This window comes from Haematobia irritans, chromosome 2 (assembly GCF_050003625.1).
Source record: "Haematobia irritans isolate KBUSLIRL chromosome 2, ASM5000362v1, whole genome shotgun sequence".
In the NCBI taxonomy this organism is placed as follows: domain Eukaryota; kingdom Metazoa; phylum Arthropoda; class Insecta; order Diptera; family Muscidae; genus Haematobia; species Haematobia irritans.
The window spans coordinates 176,151,186-176,163,349 of record NC_134398.1 but is presented as its reverse complement, the minus strand read 5'-3'; the positions used below and the strand labels follow the sequence as shown (position 1 = coordinate 176,163,349).

Here is a 12,164-nt window from a genome sequence, read left to right as displayed (position 1 = left end):
GATGATAATAATTGTTAAGAATCAGATCAAAAAGCAGATATTCATTCTCTTTTTTTGTTGCAAATTAACTAATGGAAAACAAATAAAATGTGGACTAAAAAATATTTAAAATTTGATTGGTTTTATGTCTTTTAGTGAATTTGGCCGAAAAAAGTTAAAACTATAAACAGGGAAAGCTACTTCGAATTAATTCCCACTTTTGACATCAAAAACCCCACTGTGCGGCGAGAGCGAGGGCGACTTCAGGAATAAGGGTGAATATTTTTCGACAAAGACCAAGAACAATTATTAGACATAATTAATTTTTTTCACTTATTTTAAGGAAAATTTCGTAGTTTGTAGGATATAAATAAATATGATATAAATCTGTTCGCATACAATCAAATGCCTGTACTGTAAATTATAGGACCTTGAGTCTTGTCGTGCAGGAACCAAACTCAATAAATACAAATACAAAAATACAAAAAATTGAAGTTCAAATTTGCAAAAATGTTGTGTACACACAAAACAAATTTCATTAAAACTCAGCCAACGAAAAATTTTCATTGATATAACGAAACATTTTCATTAATACAATGAAAATATTCGTCAATAGTACGCAACGTTACGTTAATTAATAGAAAATTCGTTATAATAACGAAATATTTCCTTGTATTAACGAATTTGTTTCGTTGGCTGACTTTTAACGACACATTTCGTTAATATAACGAAACTTTTTCTATTAGTGTACGGATTTAGTAAATCTTTATTCTTCATTTGTGTATAATTGTTTCTCTTTTTTCATTTCATTTCTGAATTACAAAAAAAATATTAAAGTTAATGTAACTTTTTTATATTGGAGAAATGTTAATTTAAACATAATACATTCTCCGCACTAATATTAAATAAAATTGGCTTTAATGCCCTGGTGGATTCACTTTTTTTGAGTGTATGTATAGCAATAATCATACAAGACACCAAATTTGAAATGCAGGAAAATCAAATGAAAACTCTTCTACATTGAGTCAGTATCAAAAATGTGGCACATGAATACCTGGGTTCAAGTCGATGAACCCAGAACAGAATACCTTTTTTTTTCGCTCAAATAAGGAAATGGTGTGACATGGTAAAGACTCCAAATAAAATTTAGTTTGTTCGACGTGTAATAAAGAAAACATCGACATCTGATATTCAGGCAGACCTATACAAAAATGGAATTCTTATCATATTGTTTTTTTCTTTTGTTTTTGTATAAGGTGGTTGCGCTTTTGTACGATTGAGGGGAAGTAGATGGTAATATTACAGTACCAACCCACAAGTGATAAAGAGTACTCAAGGTCGATGACAACCTCGCTAGCTAGGAGTTACAAAGAAAAGCTATTGTGTCAAATATTAAATGGGAACATAATGAAATGAATTTGTGAACTTTTTACCATTTATCTTTTTTTATTTAAATGAAATGGAAATGAATAATTGGTATTAATGTCTATAACTTCATTTTAAATTGAGGGGGCCAATAAACCCTGAAGTTAAAAAAACTGTCTTAAAAATTATTTAAAGCCTTTTCTATGAAATTGGTTTTGTTAAAATAAAGAAAGATAATAAATAAAATCATATTATAAGAGTATATTAGAATGTTCCATACTTGCGGGAGATATTTTTGACATTGGAATATATGACACAAATCATTAGATAAGATTACATGGGAAATCTATCAAGGTTATATTAGTATTTGTAACATATTATTGTCATAATTTACTTGTCTTTGCAAGGCTTTTTCTAGAATGCAAGAAATAAAATTTTGACAAATTTTTCTATGGAAACAAAATTTTGAGCAATTTTTCTGTAGAAACAAAATTTTGAGAAAATGTTCTATAGAAATAAAATGTTGAGAAAATTCTTGTGTAGAAATAAAATTTTGACAAAATTTTCTATAGAAATAAAATTTTGAAAAAAAAATTGTATAGAAATAAAATTTTGAAAAAAAAAAAATGTGTAGAAATAAAGGGCGATACGGTCAAAATTTGGTCAATATAAACTTGACGTATTTCTTTCAATTTTGTATTTAAAAAACCTGAACACCCCTCATTTTGAAGGTGTGTGTGTGTAGAATGTTGCTCCTATTTTGATTTTGGAATTCACTCTTCAGTTGTCAAAATGCCGTCCAAGCGCATCGCGAAAATCCGAGCTACTCGCACGCAAAGCTGGCAAAATCGCTAAAAGTTGCCAAATCAACCGTTACAAATGTAATTAAAGTGTTTGGGGAACGTTTGTCGACAGCCAGGAAGTCTGGATCGGGAGGAAATCGAAAACCGGAAGCCGCTGAGACGACAAAGAGAGTTGCCGGTAGTTTCAAGCGAAACCCAAACCTCTCTCTCCGAGATGCCGCAAATAAGCTGGTTGTATCGTCTACAACCGTGCATCGAGCCAAAAAACGAGCCGGACTATCGACTTACAAGAAGGTAGTGACTCCAAATCGCGATGATAAACAAAATACGACGGCCAAAGCGTGATCCCGGAGGCTGTACACGACGATGCTGACGAAGTTTGACTGCGTGGTAATGGACGACGAAACCTACGTCAAAGCCGACTACAAGCAGCTTCCGGGACAGCAGTTTTATACGGCAAAAGGAAGGGGAAAGGTAGCAGATATTTTCAAGCACATAAAACTGTCAAAGTTCGCAAAGACATATCTGGTTTGGCAAGCCATCTGTACCTGTGGCTTGAAAAGCAGCATTTTCATAGCTTCCGGGACTGTCAACCAAGAAATTTACGTGAAGGAGTGTTTGAATAAACGTCTGCTGCCTTTCCTGTTTTGCTGCCGTCTGCTGCCGTACTGTTTTGGCCGGATTTGGCATATTGCCATTACGGTAAAAAGGCCATGGAGTGGTACGCCGCCAACAACGTGCAGGTGGTTCCCAAAGACAAGAACCCTCCCAACACGCCAGAGCTCCGCCCAATTCAGAAATACTGGGCTATTGTTAAGCGGAACCTAAAGAAGACCAAAAAACTGCTAAGGACGAGCAGCAGTTCAAGGCAAACTGGCTTTCTGCGGCGAAGAAGGTGGCTGTACAAAATCTGATGGCAGGTGTCAAGCGTGAGGCCCGGCAATTCGGATTTGGAAAAGCGAAAGCCTAACTGAATATTTTTTCTGAATTTTATACTAATTGAACTTGAAAAAGAAATTTAATTTGATTTTTTAAATAAACGATTTCACCGATTTACACGCGTTTTCCCTTGACCAAATTTTGACCGTATCACCCTTTAATTGAATTTACTTACTTTTTATTATATCGGCATTTGTAATTAAGTTTAGTTAAAATGTTTTAAAATTAACCTAAATTTTATTTCCTCACTTCACTTTTTTTGAATGCACAGTATTGTATTTCTATAGAAAATTTTGTCAAAATGTTATTTCTATATAAAAGACTGTCAAAATGTTATTTCTATAGAAAATTTTGTCAAAATTTAATTTCTATAGAAAATTTTGTCAAAAATTAATTTCTATAGAAAATTTTGTCAGAATTTTTTCAATGTTATAAAATTATATTCGAATAAGATAACTTGAATTCTATAGAAAATACAAAATTTTGTCAAAATTGTATTTCTATAGATAATTTTGTCAAAATGTTATTTCTATAGAAAAGACTGTCAAAATTTCATTTCTATAGAAAATTTTGTTAAAATTTAATTTCTATAGAAAATTTTGTTAAAATTTAATTTCTATAGAAAATTTTGTCAAAATGTTATTTATTTCTATAGAAAATTTTGTCAAAATTGTATTTCTATAGAAAATTTTGTCAAAATGTTATTTCTATATAAAAAACTGTCAAAATGTTATTTCTATAGAAAATTTTGTCAAAATTTAATTTCTATAGAAAATTTTGTCAAAAATTAATTTCTATAGAAAATTTTGTCAGAATTTAATTTATATAGAAAATTTTGTCAAAATTTAAATTATATATAAAATTTTATCAAAATTTAAATTATATATAAAATTTTATCAAAATTTAATTTATATAGAAAATTTTGTCAACATTTTATTTCTATAGAAACTTTTGTCAAAATTTTATTTCTATAGAAAATTTTGTCAAGATTTAATTTCTATGGAAATTTTTGTCAAAAATTGTATTTCTATAGAAAATTCTGTAAAAATTTCCAATAAGCTCGTATTAAACATCCCAGCAAAAAAGCGTCGCCAAAAAAGTTGTGAAAATGTTCTTTTTGGATCCGGAAGTGGTGCAAAATTGGCGCAGAAGCGATGAATTTAATATGGGCTTGTCATATGACGGATGTCCACCATTTTCACAGCCGTTGCACTGGATTTGCATCACTTCTTGAGGTGTGATGCGAATTCAGTGTTTTGGATATGAATTAAGAAATTGTGTGATATTTTGACAAATAATTATTTTTAAAAATTTTTTTATGAGTTTTAATGCATTTTTACGCTTGTGTGAAACGTTTGGCATCAAATATTTTCGAAAAGTCGCAAGTTTTCTACAATGGATTTGGCATTTTTTCAGAAAAATTTAAATAATTTTTACCATTTTATTAATTCTTAATCTATTTTTAACATATTTGAAATAAAAAATTTTAAATTTTCCATTAAAAATATGGAAAAAAGCGAGTTATAAAAAATTGAATTAAAAGAACTTCCTGTGCAGCTAAAATAAAGAACTTCTTTGGGAGGACATTTTTGGAAGTGCTTTTAAAGTTGTGCTAACATAAGTTGGCTTACATAAAATAAATCAAGTATATACGGCCGTAAGTTCGGCCAGGCCGAATCTTATGTACCCTCCACCATGGATTGCGTAGAAACTTCTACAATAGACTGTCATCCACAATCGAATTACGTGGGTTGCGGTAACACTTGCTGATGGCAACGTATCCGAAAACTTCTTAACACCGTCTTCTAAATTGTATGTTAGTCCATACGAGGTATATATTAAACAAAACAAGTATATACGGCCGTAAGTTCGGCCAGGCCGAATCTTATGTACCCTCCATCATGGATTGCGTAGAAACTTCATCTAAACACTGCCATCCACAATCGAATTACTTAAGTTGCGGTAACGCTTGCCGATGGCAAGGTAACTTAAAACCTCCTAACACCATCTTCTAAATTGTATGTAAGTCCATACGTGGTATATATTAAATCAAAAAAGATCGATACGTATATAATTCAATTTAACAAAATTTTCTACAGAAATAAAATTTTAACAAAATTTTTTATAGAAATAAAATTTTCACAAAATTTTCTATAGAAATAAAAATTTTGACAAAATTTTCTATAGAAAGAAAATGTTGACAAAAAATTCTACAGAATTAAAATGTTAACAAAATTTTCTATAGAAATAAACTTTTGACAAAATTTTCTATAGAAATAAAATCTTGGTAGATTAGTTTTGTCTCGAGTGGCAACCATGATTATGAACCGAATAAAATTTGAACAAAATTGTCTATAGAAATAAAATTTTGACAATGATGAAAATTTTATTATGAACCGAATAAAATTTTAACAAAATTTTCTCTAGAAATAAAATAAAATTTTGGTAGATTATTTTTGGCTCTAGTGGCAACCATGATTATGAACCGATATGGACCAATTTTTGTGTGATTGGACCAATTTTGGTATGGTTGTTAGCGACCATATACTAACACCACGTGCATAATTTGAACCGGATCGGATGAATTTTGCTCCTCCAAGAGGCTCCGGAGATCAAATCTGGAGAATGTTTTATATGGGGGCTATATATGATTATGGACCGATATGGACCAATTCTGGCACGGTTGTTAAAGATCATATACTAACACCATGTTCCAAATTACAACCGGATTGGATGAAATTTGCTTCTATTGGAGACTTCGCAAGCCAAATCTGGGGATCGGTTTATATGGGGGCTATATATAATTATGAATCGATGTGGACCAATTTTTGCATGGTTGTTAGAGACCACATACCAATATCATGTACCAAATTTCAGGCGGATCGGATGAAATTTGCTTCTCTTTGAGGCTCCGCAACCCAAATCTGGGGATCGGTTTATATGGGCGCCATATATAATTATAGACTGATGTGGACCAATTTTTGCACGGTTGTTAGAGATCATATACTAACACCATGTACCCAATTTCAGCCGGATCGGATGAAATTTTCTTCTCTTTGAGGCTCCGCAAGCCAAATCTGGGGATCGGTTTATATGGGGGCTATATATAATTATGGACCGATGTGAACCAATTGTTGCATGGTTGTTAGAGACCATATACCAACCCCATGTACCAAATTTCAGCCCGATCGGATGAAATAGGCTTCTCTTAGAGGCTCCGCAAGCCAAATCTGGGGATCGGTTTATATGGGGGCTATATATAATTAAGGACCGATATGGACCAATTTTTGCATGGTTGTTAGAGACCATATACCAACATCATGTACCAAATTTCAGCCGGATCGGATGAAATTTTCTTCTCTTTGAGGCTCCGCAAGCCAAATCTGGGGATCGGTTTATATGGGGGCTATATGTAAAAATGGACCGATGTGGACCAATTTATGCATGGTTGTTAGAGACCATATACCAACACCATATACCAAATTTCAGCCGGATCGGATGAAATATGCTTCTTTTAGAGGCTCCACAAGCCAAATCTGAGGGTCCCTTTATATGGGGGCTATACGTAAAAGTGGACCGATATGGCCCATTTTCAATACCATCTGACCTACATCGATAACAACTACTTGTGCCAAGTTTCAAGTCGATAGCTTGTTTCGTTCGGAAGGTAGCGTGATTTCAACAGACGGACGGACGGACGGACGGACGGACGGACGGACATGCTTAGATCGACTCAGAATTTCACCACGACCCAGAATATATATACTTTATGGGGTCTTAGAGCAATATTTCGATGTGTTACAAACGGAATGACAAAGTTAATATACCCCCATCCTATGATGGAGGGTATAAAAAGGCCGATTAAATACGTATATAATTCAGTTTGACAAAATTTTCTAAAGAAATACAATTTTGACAATATTTTCTATAGAAATAAAATTTTGATAGATTATTTTTGGCGATATGGACCAACTTTTGTGTGATTGGCGATAACTATAGAACGATATAGACCAATTCTTGCACGGCTGTCAGAGGCCATATACTAACTCCACGTACCAAATTTCAACCGGATGGGGTGAATTTAGCTCCTCCAAGAGTCTCCGGAGGTCAAATCTGGGGATCCATTTATATGAGGGCTATATATAATTATGGACCGATATTTCGATGTGTTACAAACGGAATGACAAATTTAATATACCACCATCCTATGGTGGAGGGTATAAAAATATAGGTTTACGTTTTTCCTTATTTTTTCAAAAAGAAATCCGAAAAACTGAAACAGTATCACATCTGAAGAATCTATGCGAAATAAATGATACGGATGCTTAAAAAGACCACTTCTGCCATGTAAAATTCATTGCTTCTTGCCCTTTTTTTGTCTCGGAATCAATGCCAAAATCTTTACGTGAAGTCTAAGTCTTTGAATCGAGGTAGATTAGGTATCGTGGCAGCCCGATATTGCCAGGCTCACTTAAACTATTCAGTCCATTGTGATACCACAGTGGTGAAAAGTTGCAGCATTATTTCCAAAAAAAATTAAATTAAATTAAATTAAATTAAATTAAATTAAATTAAAGGCCCCGATTTAAGGCCCTAAAAATTTATTTATTTTAAAGAAGCGACATCTTTGGATCGGAATCATTAAGGGAGAGATATTCAAATTTATACAGCCCATATTATAGGCCCAGATTTAAGGCCCTATAATTGTATTTATTTTAAAGAAGCGACGTCTTTGGATCGGAATCATTAAGGGAGAGATATTCAAATTTATACAGCCCATATTATAGGCCCAGATTTAAGGCCCTAAAAATGTATTTTTTTTAAAGAAGCGGCATCTTTGGATCGGAATCATTAAGGGAGAGATATTCAAATTTATACAACCCATATTAAAGGCCCAGATTTAAGGCCCTAAAAATGTATTTATTTTAAAGAATCATTAAGGGAATGGATAGGAATCATTAAGGGAGAGATATTCAAATTTATACAGCCCATATTATAGATCCTGATTTAAGGCCCTAAAAATGTATTTATTTTAAAGAATCATTAAGGGAATGGATCGGAATCATTAAGAGAATGTCAAAATCATTGAATTCAAGTAAACTTTTTTTGAGTGTATGAAGAACAGGAACTAATGGATCTTTTAAACTGCCGGACAAAATTGTGGCTGATATACAGTGCCCATGTTTTGAATCTCATTCTATTAGCTTTGTCTTTTTTTTAGAATAGCATCCGCTATTTAAAAATTTAAAAAAAAAAAACTGTAGAATGCAAAATATATAACCCAAAATAATCTTTGACCCCCGACCAAAATCATGAGATTCCTACTCCTTTGATATATAGTTTAATACATAAAAAACCAATTGTAATTTTTTTTAATAAATATTAAGTTTTTATTTTTCTATATTTTCTTGATTTTTTTTTTTGTAGTTTTATAATTTTTGTCTGTTTTTTTTGATAATTTTTTTTAATTTTATACAAAAAGTTTACTTAAACACTATATCATGGCATTATATTAAGGATGATGTTTAAACAAACAATACAAAATATATTAGAAATTAAAAAAATTTTTACAACAAAATTTTAATACAAAAAAATTCATAGTTAAAAGAAAAAATAAAAATATAATTTTTATTCGATGGTTCCTTATACAAATGGAGTCCAGTCAATATGACTGAAAATAACAAATTATAGTTGTTTTTTTTTTTGATGTTGCAAAAAAAAGAAAAGAATATCGAAAGCAAAAATGTTTGAAAAACAAATAATAATATAATAAAAAAAAATCTTATACTAAATGCGTTTTGTTTTCTTCATTAGGATGGTATTTTAGGAAGGCGCAAACTTATTAACTACGATGATGACTAATAAAAGGAAGCATACAAAGTTTTGAAAACTTTTCGAGTGTATGTGTATTTTTGTATTCTTTTCAAATGAAATTGAAATCTCTTTTAAGGTTATATGATTTAAGAACCTTTTGAAAATATGCTTAGGAAACCCCTAAAATGTGGTTTTAGGCGAGTTTTTTTCGGCATATCTTTTTGAGAAAATCAATTATTTTTGGAATTTTTAGCGAAGTACAAAGTTTTGCGATTTGGATGATAATTAGATAGATTTTTCATAGTTAAATATGTTTCTATACTCTTACAGCTTCTGGGCTTAATTGATTAATTAATTAATTAATTGGGAAGGGTTGGTCTTCCTATTTCCTGGTTAGAGGAAAAACTGAAGAAACCTTCTACTCTCTTTTGATGACAAGTGCTGTGATGATCTTAGGTTTTCCTTTTCTTTCCTAATTGGCAGGGTTGTTTTTAATGAGTTTTAGGTGAATTGTATGCTTAGGATGGACCTTTTTATTTGGTGAAATTCCCTCTTACAATTCCAATTGGAATTGTTCTTGATCTTCGATTTTCATCGACTCGGTCTTTTTCACCAAATCCGATGGTGGTGGTACACATTTGCGGAATGGTGTTCTTGGTGTACCCTTCAACAGGCAAGTGGGAATATTGGCTGGTGGTGATTGACTCAAAGGAGATTGACGGAGAGTTTTGAGGAAAGTACGCTCATAAATCAATTTGGTTCCTGGAAGAAAGAGAAAAAAGAAGGGAATTAGTATATTTTTAAAGAAAAAAAAACAAAAATAGAAATAAATAAAATATTTATATGTTTATAAAAGAGGTCAGTTTTATGTAATTTTATATTGTCTACGAACAATATATGAATTATTATAAATTTTAATAATAAAATTTGCATTCTATAAAATATGTTAATATTTTTGTAAAGTAAAGTAAAATATTTTCGAAATTAAATTTAATTGTTGTTAATTTTAAAAATTATTAAATTAAAAAATTTCCATAAATTTTAGGATTTGCTTATTTTTCACTTAATAACTTTTTATTAAAAAAACCGTTTTTCTTTTTAACACTTCAATATTAAAAAATACATATAAATTATATTTATTGCAATATTTTTTAATTAAAGACTTTTTATTATGATATTTTTAAATTTAACTTTATTTTAATTTGATTTTTCTCATGAATGTTAATTAAAAAAAAAATTCAAATAAAAAAATAAATCATATTTTTCCAATATTTATTTATTTTTTTGTTATAATTAACAACTTCGTATTAAAGCCTATTAAAACTTTATTGATTGTTTAAATCCTATGTTCGTAATATTTTTTTAATAAGCTACTTTGTATTATGGTAATTTTAAAATTTAATTTTATTTTTTATAATTTTTAAATTGAGTTTTCCCATAAATTTTAGAATTTTATGAAAAGTATGTAAATAAAAAAATTTTATTCAAAAAAAGTTCGTTTAATTGTTAACCCTTGAATATTCAATTAAAAAAATAAATCATATTTTTCCAATATTTATTTTTTTTTTAATTAACAACTTCGTCTTTTAAAACTTTATTGTTAGTTTATTTGTATGGCCTTTACATAAAAAACACTTGATAATGAAATTTAATACCTCTAATAAACAAAACTAATGATCTTACTTAACAAAGTCAAGTGTTATTCTTTTCCAAGTATGATAATTTTTCAATATCTTATCGGTACGGAAATGTTACGATTATATAAAATGACTCATATCTTGACTAAGGTTATGGCTGCAATAACTAATCGAATGATTGAAGATATTAATGTTTTAAATTATTTTCTCTGATTAATTTGAATGTTAAAAAATAAAAGAAATACCGGAAATTTCTGGAATTATTTAGTCAGCAAAACAAACAAACAATTAATTTTTATAAAAATAAAAATTTTCCAAAAAAAAAAAACTGAATTTAATAATTTATTGGTTTTTTATGACGTCAATTTCCTGATAATATAGAATTTTTATTGTTCTAAATTATTGCATAATTTTCACTAAATATTTCACAAGGTCATCGAAGATTTGATAAGACAATGAGACAAAAACGAATTTCAATGAAACGAATTGATAGGTAGATTTTAATAACCAATTAGGAAGGTAATAATCATATAAAAAAAAAAAAATAATAAAAATAAAAAATATATTTACCTAATAAATTAATTTAAATATGTTTTTACTATTTCCTAAGAATTTAACTACATTTGATGGAATTATAAACTAATATAATATTTTTTTCTTACTATTTTATAAAATTTAAATTTTTTCCTGTTATTTTTTTTGTACACATTTTCCTTCCAATCCCAAATTTCACTTATTTCATTTTCTTTCTTTCTCACCAAAAAACCAAAACTGACCTCTCACAAATAGAAAAACCTTCAATTTCACATAGTGTAAAATTTCTATAAAATGTAACACTACTTTTACAGATATTTTACAAGGCTGCAATTCTTTATCAATACTTACCACCAGGTGTTGTTGAGTACAAGGTGCCACCGGGTGTTGAAGAATACACTTCCGGCATTTGAATAGGATCGGAAATCATAATTCTCTTAGTTTTCTGGGGTACATTCATGGCTTGACGAGCAGTAGGTGAAGCAGACATGTTTGGTTTTTGTTGTTGTTGTTTGTTTAAATAATTTATAAATTTGTTTAATTTTCACTTGATTTAATTATATTTTCACTTGGTGAATTATTGGCTAATATTTTTTGGTATATCACTTATAGAGTTCTTTTTAAAAAAGAAACAATTTTCTATTTGTTTGTTTTGAAACACTTTTTTTCTTCACTTCAAATTCTTTAAGAATTGAAATACGCTTTTGAATTTCCTTCTGTATAGAACTGACTGACACAAAATATCAGAGGGTTTTATGCTTTTTAGATAATCTCTTGGCGTTTTACAACTGACTGTTTTGAAAGTCGTTGGTGAAATGTTGTTCTATGGGTTGTTTCATGCCGGTATTTATATGGCTGGCGAACGTGCCAAAATACACCGGCAAAATATAGTGAGTAACATAAAATTGTTGGTGTGTATGTGTAGCATCTCAGCAGCAGCCATGGTAAGCAAACAAACAAACAATCCCTTATTATAAGCAAAGGCAGAGACGAGGACATTGGCGCGCAACGAGTACTTTCTTTTTTATTCTCCTTATATTATTTAATAAGAGAGCTGTCTCTCTATAAGCACTCACACACATAGTCTCTCTCA

At 30.1% G+C, this 12,164-nt stretch overlaps 1 protein-coding gene across 1 annotated transcript; it reads right to left on the bottom strand.

The window, feature by feature from the left end:
• Positions 1 to 8,452: 8,452 nt before the first annotated feature.
• Positions 8,453 to 11,897, bottom strand: Thor (eukaryotic translation initiation factor 4E binding protein thor). Its single transcript, XM_075296890.1, has 2 exons — positions 11,423 to 11,897; positions 8,453 to 9,662 (listed from the first exon to the last, which is right to left on the bottom strand). The coding sequence occupies exons 1-2, from the start codon at positions 11,559 to 11,561 to the stop codon at positions 9,454 to 9,456; spliced, it is 348 nt and encodes a 115-aa protein (XP_075153005.1). The 5' UTR covers positions 11,562 to 11,897; the 3' UTR covers positions 8,453 to 9,453.
• Between the last annotated feature and the right edge of the window lie 267 nt (positions 11,898 to 12,164).

Excerpts from the sequence above, each read along its gene's own strand:
- Thor (XM_075296890.1), bottom strand. The coding sequence starts at position 11,561 with ATGTCTGCTTCACCTACTGCTCGTCAAGCCATGAATGTACCCCAGAAA. Across the intron at positions 9,663-11,422 it reads GTACTCAACAACACCTGGTG|GAACCAAATTGATTTATGAG; the intron begins GTAAGTATTGAT and ends TCTTTCTTCCAG.